Here is a 26395-nt window from a genome sequence, read left to right as displayed (position 1 = left end):
TTGAATGACCAAATGAATGAATATGATGTTTTCTGGAATGAGGTGTTTGTTTTGTTTTGTTTTTATAGGAAGGAGCAACAAATCCAGAAATTGGAGAAAAAGAAAATGATACTGATATTGAACGTGCTCCATAGGAGCAAACAGATCATAACAATTTGACTTTTTTTTTTTTTTTTTTTTTTTTTTGCGGTACGCAGGCCTCTCACTGTTATGGCCTCTCCCATTGTGGAGCACAGGCTCCGGATGCGCAGGCTCAGCGGCCATGGCTCACGGGCCCAGCCGCTCCGCGGCATGTGGGATCTTTCCGGACTGGGGCACGAACCCGTGTCCCCTGCATCAGCAGGCAGACTACCACTGTGCCACCAGGGAAGCCCAATTTGACTTCTTTTGATGGAGCTCAGAAAAATAATAGGAGTGGTAATTTAGTGAATATTTATGAATTTTTTCTATGCTTAAAGGCTAGTCTAAAAACATCTGAAGTGTCTAGATCCAAATATAGTATCCATTTCTTTCTTTTTTTTTTTTTTTTTTTTTTGTGGTACGCGGGCCTCTCACTGCTGTGGCCTCTCCCGTTGTGGAGCACAGACTCCGGACGCGCAGGCCCAGTGGCCACGGCTCACGGACCCAGCCGCTCTGCGGCATGTGGGATCTTCCCGTACCAGGGCACGAATCCGTATCCCCTGCATCGGCAGGCGGACCCTCAACCACTGCACCACCAGTGAAGCCCTTTTTTTTTTTTTCATTTCTTTTTAAGTATGTTTCTTTTGCTCCATTTCTTCAGAAGTATCCCAACTACTACCAACTTTTTCTTCCTGAAAATGCCTCAACCCTCTGAAATTCTTTTCTGCTACTTTATTTTATTTAAATATTTGTGGATGGAGATAGACATATATGTATTTAAAATTCATAGTAGTAAATGTTCTCATTAATGTATCTGTGGCTGCATTTTACAGATATGATGTCAGCATTAGGATTAGGAGAAGAGGAAGGTATAGAATCACCTTGGGATTCTGAGGTACTGTCTTCTATTATAATTATTTTTTTTTATTTTAAAATATAAGCACTGAATGATGTTAAAACATAAAAGGGGGGGGTGCTTTGACTTTACTTTCTCACCTTTGCAGTTGCCCATCAAAATTTTTTCCTTACATTTTTAACCTGTAATTAATTAAATAATTGTGTGCTAAGTATAATATCTACCACATAGTGCACTTTTGTTAATTTGCAAGATTCACCTAATGAAACCAGTGTAGCACAGAGCAAAAACCAAGGCTTAGAATAAGGAATCAGTTTGGGTTCTGAAGTTAAATTTATCTAAAAACTGAAGCATTATTCCAGGTCAGCCTATGGCCAAATGTATGTTTCTTTTTTCTTTTCTTTTTTAAAAAAATTTTTGTTGGAGTCTAGTTGATTTACAATGTTGTGTTACTTTCAGATATACAGCAAAGTGAATCAGTTATACATATATCCACTCTTTTTTCGATTCCTTCCCCATATAGGCCATTACAGAGTATTCAGTAGAGTTCTCTGTGCTATACAGGAGGTCCTTATTATTCATCTATTTTATATATAGTAGGGTGTATCTGTCAGTCCCAGTCTCCCAAGCAAATGTATGTCTCTTTGGTACATATGGATGTGTAAAACTCCTAGTGAGGTTCAGAGAGAAACAGGTTGAAATGTAGTTTTTTACCACTTAGACCTGAAAAAGATAGTGCCTGAGACTTGAAAGTATTAGTACATTTGGATTTTCAAATAGATCTGCAAGGAACGTTTCAAGAGAAGCAAAAGAATGGGGAATAATAAGTATGTGGCATTATAATAACAACAGTTTGGTTTAGCGATGTTTTAATAAGTACACACCATTTTGGATAAACTAGTGTGCGTTGAGTACCTTTATGGCAGCCATACTTGAAGTAACGTAAATATAAAGTAATGATGACCTGTTGTAAGGTGACAGCTATGGAAAGAGATAAGAAGGGCCTGATCTGTTAGACCTAGGCAGCTGCTGCAGTGATACAGCACTGTGTTTAAAGTCAAAAGACATGGTAGCATCCTGGTTCTGTCACGAGCTGTGGGATCTCGGAAAAACTTGTCTACCCTGGTTGAGCGTCAGTGACGTCCTTCGTAAAAATGGTACTGGTACCCACTTGTCAGGTAGGTGTAGGGAACAGATGTGGTAAGAGCTGTGAACACACCTTGTAAACTGTAAAGGGTGCTATAGAAATGTAAGACAAAAATGATCACAGTGCATGGACATATATACACTACCAAACGTAAGGTAGATAGATAGTGGGAAGCAGCCGCAGAGCACAGGGAGATCAGCTCGGTGCTTTGTGACTGCCTGGAGGGGTGGGATGGGGAGGGTGGGAGGGAGGGAGCTGCATGAGGGAAGGGATGTGGGAACAGATGTATATGTATGACTGATTCACTTTGTTATAAAGCAGAAACTAATAAAAAATGATCACAGTGGCAATTAGTGACTCACTAAATGCTGGGGCACTTTTTTAAAACCTGAAGGACAATAAAATGACAGTAGTGTTAAGAATAGGAAAATTAGAACGGGCATGTGGATTTCTAGCTTGGGGTATGTTAAGTTTCTATAGACTGTTATCGGAGATCTCCTATAGGTATCAAGTGCTTTGGTACTTGAGGTCCTCTCGACATTTTAAATGTTTTGATCTTAAATAAATTCCTGTTATTGAATACCAACTATATACTGGGCAGTTAGACACTGACTGTACCAATTGAGGGGTAAGGCTGTAGTGGTGGGAACATAAAACCCAACAGGAATCCTTTATAAGTCACTGTTAAGTCCTTCATGTAAAGAAAATGGAGAGAGCTTCCCTGGTGGCGCAGTGGTTGAGAGTCCACCTGCCGATGCAGGGGATACAGGTTCGTTCCCCGGTCCGGGAAGATCCCACGTACCGCAGACCGGCTGGGCTCGTGAGCCATGGCCGCTAAGCCTGCGCGTCCAGAGCCTGTGCTCCTCAACGGGAGAGGCCACAACAGTGAGAGACAAAGAAAATGGAGAATGTTACGTTAGACAACATTGAGAGAGTTTGTAGTTAGGATGGGGATGGGAGTGGGAGTGGAATTTAGGTAGTCAGAAAAGATCTGCATGTGAGAAAAGCTACCAAGGGGAGGATGGGAAGGAGCCAATCACTTGAGAGTCCAGGGGAGAGACATTCTGGACAGCGAGAACAGTGGATCCCATCTGTTCATCATTACACTCTCGCATCTTGGAAGGACCAGGAAACAGGAAGTGGGGTAACTGTCCTTACAATCACTTTTATCATTGTTGTTGTATGTAGAAAATAAAATGTGCATAAGAAAAGCTTGGCACATTTAGATAATTAATAAATAAAAGTTCTTATTCTTCCCTTATTAAAGCTTGCTGTACTTTTTTGAAGAGTTGCATAACTATATTTAAATTTTCTGCTATGATTTAGACATAAAAGTTTTTCTTACTACTTCACTATTTTATTCAACTATTTTTCCTATCAATAAAAATTTTATCAAATAACAGATTCTTATAAGCCCTTGTTTACCTAAATGAAGCAGCTTCTACAGTGTTCTGTTTATGCTCAACATGACATACTTCATGGTTTCTTTTCATGCCAAGTATATTAATTTAATACTAAAAAATTTCTGTCTTTAGAAATATTTTAAATTTATACCAAGTGTACTTATTAAAGAATTTAGTTAAACACATATTTTTTAAAAATACTCTCTTCTTTTGACAAAGAATGTAAAGTAGAGTTAGGTGTTGTGAAGTTAATTCTTTGCTGAAATGTGCCTGTAGGTCAGGCACATTTTTTGTCTGTGAAAATTATTCTTCTGGCTTTCCATGCTCAGTTTACAGAGTCAGTAGCCAAATGAGGATAAAAGATAGACTTGATCTAGAGAGTGTATATGAAGTTTTCTATTTCAATGTTTGGGTTTTCAATGCATGCTTCTCTTATTTTTAAATCTAATTGCTTGTAAAGTAGGAAATTTTTAAAAAGTAGGATATTTCCAGCTATTAGAAGGGGATTAGGAAAGCTTTATGCAACTCATTATTAATATCAATTTTAACAGAGTATCTCTGAGAGACTTCCAGAGAAGTATGTTGATCATTTATCTGGAGCTGCAGGTCAAAGAGGAAAAAATATATTAAATGGACAAGTAGAAGGTAAGAACTATATTTTTATGAAAAAGTCATTTGACAGCATGTTGATTTAAAATGGGAATTCTGATATATTCTAATAGCCAAAGAAAATCACCTGTCGGTTAAGAGGAAGAATCATTCCTCACACTGATTTCAAGTTGAACTGAGCCTGTCTCATTCTGGAAAAGAAGTGCTGTATCAGAAGAACTAAGCAGCTACGTCTTTTTTTCTTGTCAAAAATCCATCAGCAGTTTTTAGGCAGTTTTTATTTGGCCAAAAAGCAGTGCTCGAATACTTAACTGTGTGGTGTGTTCTATTTAAGCTCTGAGTGTCCAGATGTTCTTTTGTAGACAACATGCCATGATATAATCATCTATCTCCATGTCTGTTACCAAGTTACACTGTGAAGTGTGCCACCCTTTTGAGGTGGTCCTCAAAGACACAGTTTGCTTGTTGTTTAACCAAGTGTCCTAAAGCATGTACCTGAAGTTATATCATTTTTTATTCTAAAAAGCTATGCAGCTTATACTCTGAAAACTATTAAAAAACATAACACTGTTGATGCAAAAAAAAAGAAAATCACCTGTCAAATGCATAGTGAGGAAAAAGACGAGAAAAGGAGGGAAGCTGTGTATCTTATCTGGTGTCAGCCACAGATTAAATTGAGAGTCCCCTTTAAGGAGCTAAATTATTAGTTCCGTTTCAAGGTACTCTACAACCTAAGGAAAGTTGGGAAATGAGGAAGAGGAAAGAAGGACTAAAGAATGAGAGAGGCAGAGGTTACAGGGAGTAAATGAAGGAAAAGGAAGCAGGGGTCTGTGGAGGACGGGGGCAAAGTAAAATAGGTCTTTAGAAAAGGGAAGAGAAGAGTATTTGAAAAGTGAGACAAATTTGAAGTGAGCTTCCAGCACCGAAACTTGTCAGAGACGAACAGCAAAGCTTTCCCACTCTTACTGTGGGAATGTAGAAGCAGACTGATAGGTCAGAGTTTCTCAAATTTTAATTAGTCCCCTGGGGACCTTGTGAAAAGTGCACATGCTGAGCAGCAGGTCTGGGATTGTGCATTTCTGACAAGCTCTCAGAGTAGCAAGGGTGTAGGCTTGCACTGAGAGAAATCTGGAAGAGGAGCCACTGGATAGTTCAAGACAGAACAGGATCAAGGAAAAGCATTATTTTGTTTTTCTTTCTGAGTGTGTTTATAGCCAGAGGGTAGCAAAGCGTTGAAGTAGAACTTATAGATGTAAGGTGCCACTGCTAAGCAAAGAGGAAAAAAGAAGTGGTGGGGATGATCCATAAAAAGAATGTCAAAGGGGGAGAATTAAGACCACAGATCCAGAGACTACCTTTGAAGAGGAAAGAATATAGTGAAAGGAAAGAGGGGGGAAAGAAGGGTGTTAGGGAGGTGATTGTGGAGGTGATGAGGAAACTTGAGAGAACTCTCGTTAGATGACTTCAGTGTATTTACACTGAAACAAGGTTAGGTCATTGCTGCTCCAGAGAATACTGGAAGCAGGAGTGGGTGCTAGAATTGAGGTAAACCCCAGCTCCTCCTTGTAACTATCAGGCATCAAAGATATATGTTGTGTTGGTATGTGTTATTCAAATGAGATTAATTTGAATATGGAAGCATTGGCTGTTTTTTGTTTTTTTAAGATAGGTTTGTGGTTTTTTGGCTGCTTGGCTTGGCATGTGGGATCTTAAATTCCCCAACCAGGGATTGAACCCGTGCCCCCTGCAGTAGAAGCATGGGGTCTTCACCACTGGACCGCCAGGGGAGTCCCTAAGATAGCTAAATTTTTGATGATAATTGTTTCACAAAAATCCTTTTAAACATTAGCATGATATACTGAAACAAACTAATTTTGGAAACAAAAGAAATTAATAGGGTTCATTCCCTAAATGCTAAAATTGTTATTTTCAGTAAATACTACACTGATTTTGAAATATGAAAGATTTTTAATATCTAATAATTCTGTGGCAGTAAAATTTACTTTTTCCCTTTTGATAATCGTACTTCGATGTTGAAAACTTATAATACGTTATTTCTTAGATGTGCCTTATATACCTTCTTGCATGAGTGGATCGAGAAACTTTAAGATGACTAAACTAGAGGATCCAAGAAATGTAGGCATACCAGTAGCCCACATGGGTATGGAAAAACATGAATATTTTTATGAACTATTATTCTACAAGTGTATATCCAAGCTGATCAGTTCATAACCCTTTCTCTGATGAGAAATGAATTATACATTCAACTGAACTGTCATCCCAACTGTGCACTTCCTAAATTACAGGACAAACTGAAGAACATGATAAATACCTGTAGTATAACGGTGTAAATGATGCTGCTGTATTGCATTCAAGATGTGCTGTTGCATTTTACCATCAGCTTTCACATTTACCTTCTCGGGGTCATGATTTGTTGCTCTGATTAAAGATCACTTTTCTCCTCATCAATCAGCATGTTCACATTGGTACATGTGCATTTTTCTATTTTATAAAGGCTTTTGGAACATAATCTTCCTTTTGAAATCTTAACTGCATGTTTTGTTAAACCTGTACTCCTATTTTTTCTTCAGTATCTATAGTGGATTCATATGTCTGTCTTGTTGCAGTCCTAACTTCCCCCAAGAAACAAAACACCAAAACCTAAAGTATTCACTGCCAAGGCCAAGCATGAGGGTTCTGCTCAGTACTAACTGCATGAATATATAGTTGGCTTTCATAGTTACGTGTAATTGATTCTATGTCCCTTTTGCCTTTTAGATTCTCCTGAAAAATATCCTCACTTGAAGGTAAAAACTTATATTTTTGTCTTGAATTATTAACTACAGATTGTATCAAATGTACATTATTTATTAATCAACTTGTTTCAAAACCCATTCAGCCTGCAGTTGGAGTGAAAGATTCTGTTCCTAATAAAGCAGTAGGAATGAAGGATTTACAAACAGCCAGATCAGGTAAATTTTGCAGTGCAAATTTCACTCTGGAAAGAGGTACACTAAAATATTTGAAACGCTCACAGCCTTCATATTCCTAATTCTTTTTTCTTTTGTTTTTGCAAGTTTAATTGAAGGATTTGACATAAATAAGGCACATGTTATTGTTGGTATCCATGTTTTGAAAAAAAGATATTTACAAGCATAAGAAAAAGATATTTTTAAAATGTAAGCTTTAACTCAGATGTTTCTATGTACGTTTCAATACCCTAAAGTTCTCAGTTAGGAATCTCTGTACTTCTTAGGGATTCTCAGAGGTTAATTATTAGATTCTAAGATTTTTCCAGTTTTATAAAATGCTTATTTGAATTCTGACCTTAACCTAGAGTAAAGCTTCACTTGCTAACATGTCAATTGTATTTCAAATTTAATTATTTCATTTTAGTGGTGTTACAGGGATGAGCTTAAGCCAACCAGATGTTTTGATTAGCAGACTCTGTGTGTGTGTGTGTGTGTGTGTGTGTGTGTGTGTGTGGTCTTTGATTATTAAAAGTGGGGGAAAGTAATCATACCTTAATGACGATTTGATAGACACAATCTTGTAAAACAGTAATTCTGAAAGTTTTGGGCTTTAAGATCCTTTTATTTATTTGTTTGTTATTTTTTATGATGCAGATATAGGATCCTTTTATACTTTTAAAAATTATTGAGAATTCCAAGGAACTTTTGTTTAAGTAGGTTGTATCTACTGATGTTTACTGTATTGGAAAATAAAACTGAAAAATTTAAAATACAAGCACACACAATCATACATTCTATTAGCCATTAGAAGTATGATGTTATCACATATCTTGTCTCTGGAAAACTGCTCTGTACACTTAAAACAGAATGAGAATGGAAATAACGTTTACTGTTATTTTGAAAATAGCTTTGACCTCTTGGACCCCTTGAACGGTTGAGTCTTGGGACTCCAGGGATGCTCAGGTGACACTTGAGAACCACTGTTTTAAACCAATTACAGAGCTGATGGATGTGAAATGATAAAGGGACACTTGTGATGAAACAGGCTTTAAACTTTCACTTTTACATTTCTTGCTTTCTTCTTTGATTTGTCTTTTTTTTAATGTATACAGCAGGTTCTTATTAGTCATCAATTTTATACACATCAGTGTATACATGTCATTCCCAATCTCCCAATTCATCCCACCACCATCCCCAACGCCCTGCGGTTTTCCCTCCTTGGTGTCCATACGTTTGTTTTCTACAACTGTGCCTCAATTTCTGCCCTGCAAACCAGTTCATCTGTACCATTTTTCTAGGTTCCACATATATGTGTTAATATACGATATTTGTTTTTCTCTTTCTGACTTACTTCACTCTGTATGACAGTCTCTGGATCCATCCACGTCTCAACAAATGACCCAATTTCATTCCTTTTTTATGGCTGAGTAATATTTCATTGTATATATGTACCCCATCTTCTTTATCCATTCGTCTGTCGATGGGCATTTAGATTGCGTCCATGACCTGCCTACGGTAAATAGTGCTGCAGTGAACATTGGGGTGCATGTGTCTTTTTGAATTATGGTTTTCTCAGGGTATATGCCCAGTAGTGGGATTGCTGGATCATATGGTAATTCTATTTTTAGTTTTTTAAGGAACCTCCATACTGTTCTCCATAGTGGCTGTATCAGTTACATTCCCACCAACAGTGCAAGAGGGTTCTCTTTTCTCCATACCCTCTCCAGCCTTTGTTGTTTGTACATTTTCTGATGAAGCCCATTCTAACTAGTGTGAGGTGATACCTCATTCTAGTTTTGATTTGTATTTCTCTAATAATTAGCGATGTTGAACAGCTTTTCATGTGCTTCTTGGCCATCTGTATGTCTTCTTTGGAGAACTGTCTATCTAGGTCTTCTGCCCATTTTTGGATTGGGTTGTTTGTTTTTTTAATATTGAGCTGCATGAGCTGTTTATATGTTTTGGAGATAATCCTTTGTCCGTTGATTTGTTTGCAAATATTTTCTCCCATTCTGAGGGTTGTCTTTTTATCTTGTTTATGGTTTCCTTTCCTGTGCAAAAGCTTTGAAGTTTCACTAGGTCCCATTTGTTTATTTTTGTTTTTATTTACATTACTCTAGGAGGTGGATCAAAAAAGATCTTGCTGTGATTAATGTCAAAGAGTGTTCTTCCTATGTTTTCCTCTAAGAGATTTATAGTGTCCAGTCTTACATTTAGGTCTCTAATCCATTTTGAGTTTATTTTTGTGTATGGTGTTAGGGAGTGTTCTTATATCATTCTTTCCATGTATCTGTCCAGTTTTCCCAGCACCACTTATTGAAGAGACTGTCTTTTCTCCATTGTATATCCTTGCCTCCTTTGTCATAGATTAGTTGACCATAGGTGTGTGGGTTTACCTCTGGGCTTTCTATCTTGTTCCATTGATCTATGTTTCTGTTTTTGTGCCAGCACCATATTGTCTTGATGACTGTAGCTTTGTAATATAGCCTGACGTCAGGGAGTCTGATTCCTCCAGCTGCGTTTTTTTCCCTCAAGACTGCTTTGGGTATTCGGGGTCGTTTTTGTCTCCATACAAATTTTACGATTTTTTGTTCTAGTTCCGTAAAAAATGCCATTGGTAATTTGATAGGGATTGCATTGAATCTGTAGATTGCTTTGGGTAGTAGATTCATTTTCACTATATTGATTCTTTCAATCCAAGAACATGGTGTATCTCCCCATCTGTTGGTATCATCTTTAATTTCTTTCATCAGTGTCTTATACTTTTCTGCATACAGATCTTTTGTCTCCCTAGGTAGGTTTATTCCTAGGTATTTTATTCTTTTTGTTGCAATGGTAAATGAGAGTGTTTCCTTAATTTCTCTTTCATATTTTTCATCATTAGTGTATAGGAATGCAAGAGATTTCGGTGCATAATTTTGTATCCTGCAGCTTTACCAAATTCTTTGATTAGCTCTAGTAGTTTTCTGGTGGCATCTTTAGGATTCTCTATGTATGGTATCATGTCATCTGTAAACACTGACAGTTTTACTTCTTCTTTTGCAATTTATATTCCTTTTATTTCTTTTTCTTCTCTGATTGCTGAGGCTAGGACTTCCAAAACTATGTTGAATAATAGTGGTGAGAGTGGACATCCTTGTCTTGTTCCTGATCTTAGAGGAAATGCTTTCAGTTTTTCACCATTGAGAATGATGTTTGCTGTGGGTTTGTAATATATGACCTTTATTATGTTGAGGTAGGTTCCCGCTATGCCCACTTTCTGGAGAGTTTTTATTATAAATTGGTGTTGAATTTTGTTGAAAGCTTTTTCTCCATCTATTGAGATGATCATATGGTTTTTATTCTTCAATTTGTTAATATGGTGTATCACATTGATTGATTTGTGTATATTGAAGAATCCTTGCATCCCTGGGATAAATCCCTGTTGATCATGGTGTATGATCCTTTTAATGCATTGTTGGATTCTGTTTGCTAGTATTTTGTTGAGGATTTTTGCATCTATATTCATCAGTGATATTGGTCTGTAATTTTCTTTTTTTGCCGTATCTTTGTCTGGTTTTGGTATCAGGGTGATGGTGGCCTCGTAAAATGAGTTTGGGAGTGCTCCTTCCTCTGCAATTTTTTGGAAGAGTTTGAGAAGGATGGGTGTTAGCTCTCCTCTAAATGTTTGATAAAATTCACCTGTGAAGCCATCTGCTCCTGGACTTTTGTTTGTTGGAAGATTTTTCATCACAGCTTCAATTTCATTACTTGTGATTGGTCTGTTCATATTTTCTGTTTCTCCTGGTTCAGTCTTGGAAGGTTATACCTTTCTAAGAATTTGTCCATTTCTTCCAGGTTGTCCATTTTATTGGCATAGAGTTGCTTGTAGTAGTCTCTTAAGATGCTTTGTCTTTCTGCGGTGTCTGTTGTAACTTCTCCTTTTTCATTTCTAATTTTATTGATTTGAGTCCTCTCCCTCTTTTTCTTGATGAGTCTGGCTAATGGTTTATCAATTTTGTTTATCTTCTCAAAGAACCAGCTTTTAGTTTTATTGATTTTTGCTATTGTTTTCTTTGTGTCTATTTCATTTATTTCTGCTCTGATCTGTATGTTTTCTTTCCTTCTGCTAACTTTGGGTTTTGTTTGTTCTTCTTTCTCTAGTTCCTTTAGGTATAAAGCTAGATTATTTATTTGAGATTTTTCTTGTTTCTTGAGGTAGGCTTGTATAGCTATAAACTTCCCTCTTAAGACTGCTTTTGCTGCATCCCATAGGTTTTGGATTGTTGTGTTTTCATTGTCATTTGTCTCTAGGTATTTTTTGATTTCCTCTTGGATTTCTTCAGTGATCTCTTGGTTATTTAGTAATTTACTGTTTAGCCTCCATGTGTTTGTGTATTTTATGTTTTTCCACTGTAATTCATTTCTAATCTCATAGTGTTGTGGTCAGAAAAGATGCTTGATATGATTTCAATTTTCTTAAATTTACTGAGGCTTGGTTTGTGACCCAAGATGTGATTTATCCTGGAGAATGTTCTGTGCGCACTTGAGAAGAAAGTGTAATCTGCTGTTTTTGGATGGAATGTCCTATAAATATCAATTAAATCTATCTGGTCTATTGTGTCATTTAAAGCTTCTGTTTCCTTATTTATTTACATTTTGGATGATCTGTCCATTGGTGCAAGTGAGGTGTTAAAGTCCCCCACTATTATTGTGTTACTGTTGATTTCCTCTTTTACAGCTGTTAGCCGTTGCCTTATATATTGAGGTGGTCCTATGTTGAGTGCATATATATTTATAATTGTTATATATTCTTCTTGGATTGATCCCTTGATCATTATATAGTGTCCTTCCTTGTCTTTTGTAACATTCTTTATTTTAAAGTCTATTTTATCTGATATGCGTATTGCTACTCCAGCTTTCTTTTGATTTCCATTTGCATGGAATATCTTTTTCCATCCCCTCACTTTCAGTCTATATGTGTCCTTAGGTCTGAAGTGGGGCTCTTGTAGACAGCATATATATGGGTCTTGTGTTTGTATCCATTCAGCAAGCCTGTGTCTTTTGGTTGGAGCATTTAATCCATTCACGTTTAAGGTAATTATCAATATGTATGTTCCTATGACCATTTTCTTAATTCTTTTGGGTTTGTTTTTGTAGGTCCTTTTCTTCCCTTGTGTTTCCCACTTAGAGAAGTTCCTTTAGCATTTGTTGTAGAGCTGGTTTGGTGGTGCTGAATTCTCTTAGCTTTTGCTTGTCTGTAAAGCTTTTGATTTCTCCGTGGAGTCTGAATGAGATCCTTGCCAGGTCGAGTAATCTTGGTTGTAGGTTCTTCCCTTTTATCACTTTAAGTGCATCATGCCACTCCCTTCTGGCTTGTGGAGTTTCTGCTGAGAAATCAGCTGTTAACCTTATGGGAGTTCCCTTGTATGTTATTTGTCATTTTTCCCTTGCTGCTTTCAGTAATGTTTCTTTGTGTTTAATTTTTGCCAATTTGATTACTGTGTGTCTCGGCATGTTTCTCTTTGGGTTTATCCTGTATGGGACTCGCTGCACGTCCTGGACTTGGGTGGCTATTTCCTTTCCCATGTTAGGGAAGTTTTCGACTATAATCTCTTCAAATATTTCTCTGGTCCTTTCTCTCTCTCTTCTCCTTTTTGGGACCCCTATAATGTGAATGTTGTTGCGTTTAATGTTGTCTCAGACGTCTCTTAGGCTGTCTTCATTTCTTTTCATTCTTTTTTCTTTTTTCTCTCCTGCTCAGTGAATTCCACCAATCTGTCTTCCAGGTCACTTATGTGTTCTTCTGCCTCAGTTATTCTGCTATTGATTCCTTCTAGTGTAGTTTTCATTCCAATTATTGTATTGTTCATCTCTGTTTGTTTGTTCTTTAACTCTTCTAGGTCTTTGTTAAACATTTCTTGCATCTTCTCGATCTTTGCCTCCATTGTTTTTCCGAGGTCCTGGATCATCTTCACTATCATTATTCTGAATTCTTTTTCTGGAAGGTTTCCTATCTCCACTTCATTTAGTTGTTTTTCTGTGGTTTTGTCTTGTTCCTTCATCTGGTTCATAGCCCTCTGCCTTTTCATCTTGTCTATCTGTCTGTGAATGTGGTTTTTGTTCCACAGGCTGCAGGATTGTAGTTCTTGTTTCTCCTGTCTGCCCTCTGGTGGATGAGGCTATCTACGAGGCTTGTGCAGGTTTCCTGATGGGAGGGAGTGGTGGTGGGTTGAGCTGGGTGTTGCTCTGGTGGGCAGAGCTCAGTAAAACTTTAATCCACTTGACAGCTGATGGGTGGGGCTGTGTTCCCTCCCTGTTGTTTGTTTAGCCTGAGGCAACCCAACAGTGGAGCCTACCTGGGCTCTTTGGTAGGGCTAATGGCAGACTCTGGGAGGGCTCACGCCAAGGACTACTTCCCAGAACTTCTGCTGCCCGTGTTCTTGTCCCCATGATGAGCCACAGCCAACCCCCGCCTCTGCAGGAGACCCTCCAATACTAGCAGGTAGGTCTGGTTCAGTCTCCCGTGGGGTCACTGCTCCTTCTTCTGGGTCCCACTGGACACAGTATTTTGTGTGTGCCCTCCAAGAGTGGAGTCTGTTTTTCCCCCAGTCCTGTCAAAGTCCTGCAGTCAAATCCCACTAGGCTTCAAAGTCTGATTCCCTAGGAATTTCTCTTCCCATTGCCGGACCCCCAGATTCGGAAGCCTGATGTGGGGCTCAGAACCTTCACTCCAGTGGGTGGACTTCTGTTGTATAAGTGTTCTCCAGTCTATGAGTCACCCACCCACCTGTTTGGTATTTGATTTTGCTGTGACTGTGCCCCTCCTACTGTCTCATTGTGGCTTCTCCTTTGTCTTCGGATGTGGGGTATCTTTTTTGGTGAGTTCCAGTGTCTTCCTGTCGATGATTGTCCAGCACCTAGTAGTGATTCTGGTGTTCTCACAGGAGGGACTGAGAGCATATCCTTGTACTCCACCATCTTGGTTCAGCTCTTATTTGTCTTAAGAAATTGAAATCTGACAATTTTACTTTCGTTAAAAAAAAGAAAAATATTTTTGTTATGTATTCATTTCCTGTGTCATGGCACTGTATGCTCTTTGGATCTAGTGTGGACCTAGACTTATCCTATTTTTACCAGGAAACAATTAGTCACTCAAGGCTATCATTTCTTTTGTAAATTTATGATATTTATCCAAGCCTTAAAAAATGAGTTCTGAAGATATTGGTACATTGAGGAAAGACCATCTCATTGTATTAAAGTAGTACCATTCATTAAAAGATTTTTTAAAACCCATGTCTCTTGAACACACAATACTGTCATGCATATTTAAACACAAAATAAATGGTTAGACATAATTTTGTTAATGAAAAAATTTATATGTTGAAGAAACGTAATTATTAATAAAGCTCTTAAGGTATACAGAATATGTAATAGAGATTGATGAGTGAATCAAAGTAAGTAACACTAGAAAATTAAAAATTAGAAAAACATGAGAGGCAATAGTTAACGTATCTATATGAATGGCAGTGATGTGTAAGGTACAATAAGCCATGAGGGAGTAGTGTGTTTGAGGGGAGAGGAGGACATGGGACTGCTTCTCTGAAGAAAGAATTTGTTCAGGTTAGTCAAATTTGTATTAGTATTCACATTCTAATAAACGGAAACTTTGTTTTCAGATTTTTCAGGTTGGGATTCTGCTAGTTTGTGGCTCAATAATGAGACTTGTCAAAGAGCCAGGCATTTGAAAGTTGATGATAAATATCCATTTGTGTCACAATCAATGACCAAAAATCAGTCAGCATCCACAGAATTTGGACAGATGACCTTAACAGATAAAGAAAAGATTAATATCGGAGTGTTGTTTCTGTTAGGGGATTACACGCTTCTTGACCTGTGTGAGTCACAACTGCCAGAAAACAGAGAAAGCAAACAATGTAATAAATAAGCACAGAGCACTCAACCGTAGGCCACCTCGGCATGGCTTCACCATAATCCTGATGTTTCCAAAATCATTTTGTGGCAAAATCTGCTTTGTGTCTACTCCTTTTATTCAACCTGCAGCGAAACGTCTTTTAGCAAGACGTTTGCATTCTTCCTCTGAGGAAAGCAACATAATAAATAACAAAGGGAATTAGGAGAGAGAATAGGTTCATTAGGCTAGTATTTAGCATACACCTGAGAGTGGGTAGCAAGATTATATTTAGAACTTTGGGACTAGTTGGGAAACCTAGGCAGACATCTGAAGATTCCCTTCTCAAAATGTAGTTTCTTAGCTTTATTTTTGTTTAGCTCTGAATTCATTAGTATTAGTTATAACTATATTCAATGTAACGAAAAAAGCACCTCCAAAACCAAATACTAAACTATTTCTTGTATTTTGTATGAGTTTATATATTTTAGAATTGGCTTTCCCAGCAGTAATGGGAGTCATTGGGGATTGCTACATAGTCCCTCCTTCTTAGCTGTGTCCACATAGTATATCAACTTATTATTTTTAATGAATTAATAGTTCACAAGGGATATTGGTTTTAAGGAGTGCTGATCATTTAAAGATAGTGTAAGGAAAATCAATTCTAATTCTACTAGGATGCCCAGTCTATTGATTAACCACATCTAATATATGTTCTACATAAATACCGATTAATTTAGTGCCCTTAATCAGTCATATGATCAGGGCTATAGTAATAAATCATACACTGTTTTCTTTTTCCAGTCCTATAGTTTTATCTTCTTGTCTTTCCTTACCTGTGGAATTAATGTTACATTTACAAAAGATTCTCAGTTATCTCCTAGAGTAGTGACTACAAGCTATAAACTCAAAGTTTTTTTTATCTATACAAGTGACTTGTTTGCTCTCATTTCTCCATGAGCTTGGTAGGTCCAAGAAGCACAAATTCAAATGAAACACCTACACGAGCCCCCTCAACACAGGAAGATGTGAAACAGGAAAACTGGAAACTAAATACAAGCAACTTAAAACAGTTCATGCAGATCATTTCTCTTCTCAGTTGATACCTTTTATAAAGTAATAAGCAGAGTCTAGTTCTTGAGGGGCCCAGGATTCGTGCATTTATTTATTTAATAAAGATTTATTCTATGCTGGGTCCTGGTAATTTTATATCCTAAATATTTCTGGAAACAGTTCCTCAGTGTAGGCCTGCATCATCTTTTTTTTTTTTGCATTATAATGCCATCAAATTCTTCTCCCTCTATTTATTTGTATGGCCTTCAAATTCATCCCTCCCGCAGCATTTAGAGTGATCTATCTCAAATGCACCAGTGATCGTGAACCACTCTTTAAAGCATATTAATGTCCAGCCATCTTAGAATGACACGAGGCTTTCGTAATCTAACTTCTACCTGACTCTCCCTCTCTAGCCCTTTCTGTCTGTCCTTTGCTCTGGAATTCTGAACTGCTGGTGATGCTCTCTCATCTATCCCTGTATTTTAGACAACTATTCACCCTGTTTTATGTATGCTTCTCTGCCTGTCTTGCTACAGCTTTCCATGCTCTCTCCCTTTCCTGCCCTCTATTCCCTTGAATCTGACTGACCTCACTGTGTAAGTCTCAGCTCAGGCATTATCTCTAGAAAAGCCATCCCTGACACCTTTTATCTACATTCTTCTTTAAACTCCATGTTTAGTACTGAGTAGGAACTCAATAAATAATTATTGAGTAAAATAAAGACTGTTTATACAAAGATGATTTCAAGAGATTGTCCTCTACAGTCTAGAAGCAAAGAGGATAGACGTGAAGAAATAATTTACAGTTCAGGTGATGAAGATACACTAGAAAAATCTATAAAGTACTAAGGTAGCTACTAGGAAAGAGATACCTATTTGGGGAAAGAGAGCTGTAATCAAGGAGGACTTCACAAAGCAGGCTGAGTCTTAAAAGGTGAAAAGAACTTTGTCAGAAGAGTAGAGGAAAACATTTCAGATTAAGGAACTGATAAAAGCATGAAAAGTAACAGTAATTTTGGAAACCATGAATAACGTTGCAGTTGAAGCTTGGTGTGTTGTTAAATAGGTACTATTATGAAGTAGAGAACAGAGTATATTGTGATTTTCTATGTTTGTCCTGTCTTTTTAAATTTTGTTTGTTTGTTTGTTTTGCATACACGGGCCTCTCACTGTTGTGGCCTCTCCCGTTGCGGATCACAGGCTCCAGACGCACAGGCCTAGAGGCCATGGCTCACGGGCCCAGCTGCTCCGCTGCATGTGGGATCTTCCCGTACCGGTGCACGAACCTGTGTCCCCTGCATCGGCAGGCGGACTCTCAACCACTGCGCCACCAGGGAAACCCTTTGTTTGGTTTCTGATTGTTCTGTTCATTGATGTTTGGTGGATGAATTTGTCAATGAATCTTTGAGATGTTTGTGTGCCTGTAACCTGGTGACATCTGGTATTTCCCAGATGGTTTGTTGGAGTTTTAGGTAATTAGAAGTATTTCTTAAAGAAGTAAATATTCAGCTAAAGATTAAGCTTAATTTAAATTGTCATTTGATAAAATTTTTTAAATCTATTTTTATAAAGATTATGTCTTTTACCTAACTGTTCTAAGTAGTTAATTTTAACTAAACATATAGATTTGTCAGCAGAACTAGACTTAGAAATAACATCGGAGGAAGCACAAGAAAGGCTTGATGGAAGTGAAAATAACCACTCACAGGTATGTAAAAATGTGAATGTAAATTTCTGGCTCAATATTGTTTTCTATGGTTTAACAACAGAGTTCAAATGAAATTACCTTTCAAAATTAACCTCTTAAAATTGATAGATAATAATTTAATAGTTAGTTTTTATAGTGCTTTAATTACAAAGCTTAAAATATTGTTAGAATCTATTATAATTTATAGTTAAACTTTGTACTTGGAATTGAGGCAAAAAAATTTCCTCAATATTGTTTGCTTCTTCCTTACATGATAAAGAAGGTGATAATCAAATACTGAATCGTATGATTAAGCAGTTGAAATTATGAACAGTATATCAGTGATGGTCCATGAGTTAGATTCATGGAAGGAGAAATCATTCCCAGCTGTTCAAAATTTGCAGTTTCAAATTGCCAGTCACTAATGCCAAGATTAAAGATTTATTCTGTCCTGTGACCTCTATGTAATCGACCTAAAGATCTACATTCAGGGAGAGAAGGGGTCATACAATCAACCCAATTGCCTATTAAGGAAGCAGACCTTCCAGAATTGGACCTTTGTTGTTAGGGTACAAACAATAACTTTCTAATTTATTTCATTTCAGGGTAGGAAACCAGTAAATAATATTAAACAATGTTTTATCCACTTTCATTAGTGGATATTAGAATATAATATAACTGAATGAAAGCAGGTATTACATCAATGTATAATACTATCATAGTATATAATTTGCATTAAAATTTAGGAATTTGTTCCTCTTTCTGATTGATGTTAATTGATTTTGGCTCCTAGTAATTTAAGGTTTGTCTATTCTCCAGTTACTAGTCCTTAAAAAAAAAAAATCCTTACGTGCACATAAGGACTTTTTAAGGTACGGTGAGCTGAAATATTTTTAAGTAAGGAAGCCTTTGTAACATTAAAAATCATCTCCTAATTCATTTTTGGTAGATTTAACATATATGAATTATTTAGTTCAAACAAACAGTGACAAAATTGGGTTTGTGAGTTCATGTTTTTCTCCTGTTTCAGGCTAAGGCAAGTTATTTTTCACTTCTTAGTTGTAATCCAGTGATTTGTGAGTAGCTAAACATAGATTAAGAAGTTTAACGGTTAAATTTTAATTATTTTCTAATTTTTCTTTGTCCGTACTTGATTACTTAAGGATAAAGTTATTTTACAAACATGTACCCTGACAGAAAAGACATCTGAAAATCAAATCAAGCCAATTGATCTTCCACTTTTGCATCTGCAAAAAATGCCTCAAGAACCAGAAATGAATAAGGAATGTGATAGAGAGGACATATCTGTATGTTCAGGACTTCCTTGTGTACAAAAGCATGAGGAAATGTGGATCAAACAAGGCAAATTAGGGTGGAAAAATAACTTCAAACGCATCACAAATAAGTTAAAGTGGAAGTTTGGTGGAACTTTTGGAAAATACAAAATTACTGTTTGTCCTGAGGAAGAGCCACTACATGATAACCCTAAAGAAGGAGCAAACATAAAGGAAATACCTTCTAATTTGACAAATAATATACCTGACTGTCAGGCAAAAGATGCATTTGGAGTATCTGTCTCTCTAGCATTCCAAGCATTTCCTGAACAAAAAGAACCCAGGCTTGAAAATGTTTTTCCATCTTATTTAACCTCTGGGTCTTGGGGACATGCTTGCCCGTCATCTTCACAGCTTTATTTAAATGAAATTAAATTAGACTATAAAAGTGATAAACCAGACACTGAACATGTTTTTAACAAAAATGAGGAGAGTTTTTATAATGATACAGAAAATAAAAAACTAAGGGACCCAGTAGTTACATTTGAAATGCAAGAAGACCAAGAACTTGATATGCAAATGTTACAAAATATGAACCAAAATACCACTAATTGGAAATTAGACGTCGGATGTATACCTCAGTCTAGTGATCCCAAAAGACTTTTTGATTTATGGCTTGCCCGCTCCAATGAAATGAAACACATGATTCAAATAAAAAGTCGTGATATTTCTGCTGTTACAAATACTTATAAGAAAACCAAACCAATACAAGACTGGTTCCAGAAGCCATTGCTTGCAGATAATTGCAGTGCTAATAACTATAAAAGCATGCAACCTGAATTAGAAAATGGGAGTTCTTCTCCACCGAATAGTAACAGAAGATCCAAAGTGTATCTAAATGAAGAATTACAGCAAGATATGCAAAGGCTTAAGAATGAGATAGGCAAGTTACAAGTAGAGTTCCTGGCTTTCAGAAAAGAGAAAATTCAACTTCAAAAAGAGGTGGAGGTTCATTTGTTGTTACTTTGTTCTTTCTCTTTATCAATGATCTCTGATCCATTCTGATTTTCCACTTAGTAATAAAATGGGGTCAGCTAAATAGGTAATTGTGTAGAAATAGATTACTTCTGCCATCTAAATAATAGGAAACTATTTTCATGGCTTTTGTTCCTTAATCAACCTAAGTCTCTCTCTGTCAGTCTTTCATATGAACTGGGAAACTAATTTAGCTACATACCGTGTGACCTTCTGAGCCAGAATTTCCACAAAGGAAATTACTTAAGAAATATAATAAGCTAGGGTTTTGGGGTTTTTTTTAATCTATTGGGTTTTAAATATAAACTACACTCTATAGTATGGGAAGGAAGCAGTGACTGAAAGAAGGGACATAAACACGTATTCCTGCTAAACTAATCTCTTTATTGTGCTTTAGTGGATGCGATCTTCTCTGCTTTACTCAATTGCTTGGCACTTAGAATTCCAGCATGGCCACTTCAAGATATTTTTAATAACAAATACATGTACTCCCACATATTCTTTAATCACCACTCTCAGATGTTTCTGTTGAGTCAGACCTTTACATTATGTTGTTTAATAAAATGTGGTAAGTTTTGACATGTATGATTTTATCATTTAGGTAGTATAAACCCTCAGCAAAACAAATTCAGTATTTATCTCCAAAGGAGAAAACTGAGTTTTGACGTGCAGTGAGGTTTTTTTTCCTTCCAATAATAGATTTTTAAATTTGTTTCTTTGCTCTTTTGTGTAAGAGGTGCATTGACTGAGTTTTAAAGATAGACAAAAATCTGTAGATATTCTCCTTTACAAGAAAAAGAGATGAGCCCTACCCCCAACTGAGGCATTAAATTACTTTGCCAAAGTCACACTTTTAACTTATCTGATTAATCTGATGAATTCATTTGGTAATTTATCAGATTCAGGGTTACAGAATTGTATCATCTCTTTTGGTGCCATGAAATGATAGGAAATGCCACTTTAGGGGCTTTGGACAAATCATTGAACCTTTCTTGGTTTTATTCCCATTATTGGTAAATAGTGGGGCTAAAGTAGATAATTGCTTCTGTACCCTTTAGCTCTAAAATTTCATGGTTATTGAATGTGAAATTGGGAGGCATTACTCATTTTCCAGAATTCCACACTAACTAACAGTTCATCAATTTCACTCTACTCCTGTTTTTTGGTAAACTTTGGTTCATATATTTTAGTGAACACCGTCACTTTTTTGATATTCCCAGGATCCAAATGAAAAAAGAATTGTAAAAGGCAGTGGGGGAAGAATAGCTTCAGTGCAGAAAGAAGGATGTTTCCTTTTTGTTACTGAAGCACCAAGGTGTCCCGTCCTCTAAATTTGGCTGTTTAATGCAAAATCCAGGTGGTAAAGACCAAAGAGGACAAATTTTGTGTCTTTGTCTCTTTATTTCTCTGTCTCTGCCATCAGACAGGGAAGAGTGGATGTGAATAGCTGCACCACATTAAGAAAGCCCTTTTTGAAATTTTTAAAATTTTATTTCTTTTCCTCAAACAGAAAGAAGCAGACTTTACAAAAATTTCAATGACTTGTAATTAAAAAAATTAAAGTAAGCACAAAACTATTTTTATTGCTTAAAGCCGGGGCAAACTCTGAGTCAAGTAATTAATGACAATGAAAAGGTCTTTATAATGAATAAGGTAATAACAATTATATGTAGTGTCAAACTTTCATTAAAGGTTGAAGAAGCAAAGAAGAAGCACAAAAGTAGTGAAATGGAAGTATCAGAAAACATATATGATGCTGATGATAGTGGATTAATTCAACAGAGAAAGAGCAGAAAAACTAATAACCAACAGTTTCCTACCATGGAGAATGAAGATTCTGATAGGTAAGCCTATGTCAGTATTTAACAATAGATAATTGTTATTTTCCTATAAAACAAGTTCTCATTTGAGCTACTGTTCATGATTAACAAATTTTATATTTTTCTAGGGTTATAGTTATTTCTAATACTCTTGTCCTTTAGCCTTAATACTAGAGTTAATTGGTTAACACACCACCGTATTACAGTATTAGAGTATTCTGGATTTGACTGTATACTTACCTTTACCAGTGTGTTGTATATTTAAATATATTTTATGTTACTAATTAGCGTCCTTTCAGCATTTCTTGTGAGGCAGGTCTAGTGGTGATGACCTCCCTCAGCTTTGCTTTGTTTGGGAAAGCCTTTATCTCTCCTTCATTTCTGAAAGACAACTTTTCTGGATAGAGTATTCTTGGTTGGCAGGTTTTTTCTTTTAGCACTTTGAATATGTCGTCCTACTCTCTTGAAATCCATTGATAGACTTATGGGGGGTTCCCTTATAATTTACAAGCCTCTTTACTTTTGCTGCTTTTAAGACTCTCTCTTCGTCTTTGATTTTTGACAGTTTTGTTATAATGTCTCCTGGCGAGGATTGCTTTAAGTTGAGTTTGTTTGGTGACCTATGAGCTTTAGGAACTTGGATATCCAAATCTCTCACCAGGTTTAGGAAGTTCTCAACCATTTTTTCTTTAAATAAGCTTCTGCCAACTTCTCCCTATCTTCTCTTTCTGGAACTGCAATGATTTATGAATTATTTCCTTTGATGGTATCTGGTAATTTATGTAGGCTTTCTTCCCACTTTTTCATTCTTTTTTTCTTTATTCTCCTCTGATTGGATAATTTCAAAGCTCCTGTCTCTTAACTCACAGATTCTTTCTTCTGTTTGATCCATTCTGCTGTCAGTGCTCTTTATTGCATTTTTCCTTTCATTCATTGTATTCTTCAGCTCCAAAACTTCCATTTGGTTATTTTTTATTATTTCTATCTCTTTGTTAAACTCCTCATCTTGTTTGTGTATTACTTTCCTGATTTTATTGGGTTGTCTTTCTGTGTTTTCTTGTAGCTCACTGAGTTTCCTTAAAACTACTATTTTGAATTCTCTATCAGGTAGATTGCAGATCTCCATGACTTTGGGATTTGTTACTGGAAAATTATTGTGATCTTTTGGTAGTGTCATGTTTTCTTGATTTTTTTTATGCTACTTGAAGTTTTGCATTGCTGTCTTTGAATTTGAAGTAGCAGTCACCTCTTCCAGTCTTTAATAACTGCCCTCTCCAATGTATCCCAACTTGCATTTTTTTGTTCCAGTGGTATGCTGGCACTTCTCTGCTGGAAACCTGGGTTTCCACAAAGGCTCTCTCGTCTGTGGGTGATTGTCTAAGACAGTGTTTTCCAGGGGTTCCCTGGACGTTGCTAAGAGTGGCTGGAGCCAGTTCATGGGCCATGCAGGGTCCACAGCTGGGCTGTGGTCTGTATGTCTGTTACCACTTGGGTGGGCAGGACTCTTCCCAGGTCCCTTGGTTTATGGTGCTGGATCCTGCAACTGCCACAAAGCCACTGTTGTCTGTGGATAGATGCCAAATTGTTGCTGGTGGTGGAGGGCTACTATGAGGTACCTATCTTTCAGCCCTGATGCTGACATGACCCCAACATGTGTGTGTTTAAAAGTAAATTTTCCCCCAAAGATATTTCCTTCAGTTCTTCTTTCGTGTTTTATGTACCTCATGTTATTTTTAAAAATCATGCAAATTAAACATTATTATATATCAAAACAAAACAAAAAAATATAGTAGAAATCTAATTATTACTCCCATGTCTAAGAGTCATTGCTTTTAGGCAGTGAACTCCAGCTTTTCATTGTAGCACTTGAGGTTCTTCAGAATGTCTTTCCAGACTCATCTCTCTTCTTCCTTCCATGTATTTTGTACTTTTCCTTCCAAGTTTCTAGGAAACACCTAGACTCCATGTGTCTAATCTTTGTGCTCACATTCTAATCACCAAGTAAAATGATTTTCTCCATTTTCTTTTCCTCATGACCTCCTCTGTTTATTTAACCTCTTCTGTAAAGCTTTCCTATGTTCACTTATAACTTTCATGTGTCAACGCTTACATATCACATTGTATCATAATTGTGTATCTGTCTTTGAAGCAAGAATTTGTATTTGCTTGCATATGGTTGGTACTTCATAAGTGTTTTCTGAACTAATAAATGACTTATGATGGGTAAGAGTTGGAATTTTACAAAAATTGGTTTTTTATTCTTTATCAGTAGAATTATTAGAAAACATTGGTTTTTTAATGGATTTTTTAAAGTAGCAGTCCTGGCGTGCACATGAAGGAAGTAAAGAAAAAGGAAAATGAAAAATGGACATCAAAAGAATGTGTGATTACACCAATGTTTGAGAAGGCTGATTCACTGAGTGGTGGTCTGCTACACATGAAGGATGACAGCAGTTTAAGTGGAGTAGATCAGGATGATGGCAGGTAAAATGTACAAATTCTTTTAGGTCAAGAAATATTAGCACTGAATACTTTTTCTGGAAATAGAACAGCATAATATAGTGTACAGGTCATGACAGGAGTATTCTCAACTATACCAGATGAACGCTGCTGAAAGGTTAAGATGAGGACGAGTGGCTTTGACCAGAAGTAGTTTCAATAAATATTCCCCATGGAAGCTGGACTGTAGTGAATAAGTATAAACGGCTCCTTAGGGAATATTTACTGGGAAAGGCAATAGAGAACTGGAAGGTAACTGAAGAGGAATGTGGAGTTCAAGGGAGTTTCCTTTCTCTTTTTATGTTAAGATGGGCGTTTTTAGAGTATGTTTGTATGCTGTTGGAAATGAGCCAGTAGAGGATGCATTTATTCAGTTTAATGTTGTTTGCATGTCCAATATTAGAAAGCTTATTGATTGTATTACATTATCTTTAAAATATTATAGTAAACTAATTGTACATAATACTTCTATTCACGTATAGTTTTATGGTAAGGGCTTGTTCATTGATTTTGAAGTGTAATATTCTTATATAATTGAATATGCAGATGAGTACTTAAAAGTTATTCTGTCATACATAGATTTTTAAAAATTATATAATCAAATTTACAAACATTTAGGCCATACTGAAAAGGATTTAATCATTCCTTGATAATTCTAGATGACAGTATCATCATGAGTGGCTATGGTTTTGTAAGGTACTCTAAAACAGGTTATGTTAACTTCATAGTGGTTTAGATTCCAGGGAAAAGGGTAAGATTTTGTTTATATTTGATAGGAAAAAAACTATTAACAATCTATCACAGATTATTACTTTTGGATTATAAAGTTCTAAATTTCAAAAGTCATGCTTCCTATACCAAAAGTGTCATTAACACGTAATTGTGCGCTAAGTATATGTTGAATGTATGAATAAACAGCTGAATGGGTGAATGAATGAATGGGTGAATGAAACCCTCATCAGTGGGTTGATGAATTTCTTTACAAAAGCAAATCTTTATTGAAAATAGAATTCCAATATTGCCTGGGTTTAAAGTCTTTTTATTTTTGAAAAATATGTGTAAGATTCAGAAATTATTATTTATAGTTATAACTAGACATGGAATAATAATACAGATTCATTTGCTATCATATTACTTAAGAACACTTAAAATAAATATTACCTTCTCATCATATTGTGAAACACAAGTGTTGAAGCCAGATTTCCTGGGTTTGAATTCTGGGTCAGCTGCCGATCTGCTGTATGGGCTTGGGCAAGTTACTTAGCCTTTCTGTGCTGCGTTTCTTCCTGTGTAAAAAGGACCTAATGTATTACCTCTCTCCCAGAATTGTTGTGAGGATTAAAATGCCTTTAAGACATGTAAGGTGCTTATAATAATGCATAGCAATTACATAGTAAGTCCTCGAAAAGCTAATATCATGATTATTAAAAAAGGGTTTCTTTCATATAGGACTTAATACTTTCGAAATAGGTTTTAGTGCCATAAAGTTAGTTTTTATTGAAAATGACGATAACAAAAAACCCTGGTATATTTCTTCCTATCAAATAATGCAAGTAACATTATGTTTTTCCTTTTCCTTTGATTGTCAGCTTAATTTAATTTAATGCTTTGTTAATATTATTATGGTGTATTTTCTTTGTCCTTTAATGTTACTCTTTCTATTTATTGTTTAATCTCTTTTATAGAAAATTAATTACCAATGCAAAGATTTTATGTAAAAAATAATAGGTTTAGGTATTCTTTGTATTTTAAGTATTTAATATTTGCCTGAAAAGAATCGTTTGTTTTTTTAGGACTACAAAGGAAACATCTAATGAAAAGAACAAGGTAGAGTAAAAAATTAATTATAAAAAATATTATCCTGTAGTAAAAAATTACTTTGTGAAAGGTATAGTGGAAAAATAGAAAATCTTCCTTTGTTGTAGAAACATTTACTTTGAAAAAATAATTTAGAAACACTGTTGATAAAATTATCCCTTTGATAAAAATCTGTTCTTTTAAGAAGTATCTGTGTTTTTACTTTAATA

At 36.1% G+C, this 26395-nt stretch overlaps 1 protein-coding gene across 6 annotated transcripts in view; it reads left to right on the top strand.

Moving 5' to 3' along the window:
* Positions 1-579: 579 nt before the first annotated feature.
* LOC309797841 (ankyrin repeat domain-containing protein 26-like) overlaps positions 580-26395 on the top strand; it is a 66221-nt gene continuing 40405 nt past the window's right edge. For 2 of the 6 annotated variants that reach the window (XR_014292820.1, XM_082646235.1), the window contains exons 1-10: positions 581-1015; positions 4078-4171; positions 6198-6296; positions 6914-6942; positions 7035-7107; positions 17679-17761; positions 18904-20016; positions 21742-21893; positions 24183-24353; positions 26162-26195. Coding sequence is in view for 3 of the 6 variants with exons in the window: in XM_082646235.1 (XP_082502361.1) it covers positions 917-1015; positions 4078-4171; positions 6198-6296; positions 6914-6942; positions 7035-7107; positions 17679-17761; positions 18904-20016; positions 21742-21893; positions 24183-24353; positions 26162-26195 (1947 nt within the window). In the remaining 3 variants the exon portion in view is untranslated. Of the gene's footprint in view, positions 1016-4077; positions 4172-6197; positions 6297-6913; positions 6943-7034; positions 7108-17678; positions 17762-18903; positions 20017-21741; positions 21894-24182; positions 24354-26161; positions 26196-26395 lie in introns of all 6 variants that reach the window. The other 4 variants (XR_014292819.1, XM_082646236.1, XM_082646234.1 and 1 more) reach the window with 3 other exon arrangements.

This window comes from Mesoplodon mirus, assembly GCF_964341445.2.
Source record: "Mesoplodon mirus genome assembly, contig: HAP1_SCAFFOLD_1081, whole genome shotgun sequence".
Taxonomy (NCBI): Eukaryota; Metazoa; Chordata; class Mammalia; order Artiodactyla; family Ziphiidae; genus Mesoplodon; species Mesoplodon mirus.
This window is presented reverse-complemented; position numbering and strand designations above follow the sequence as displayed.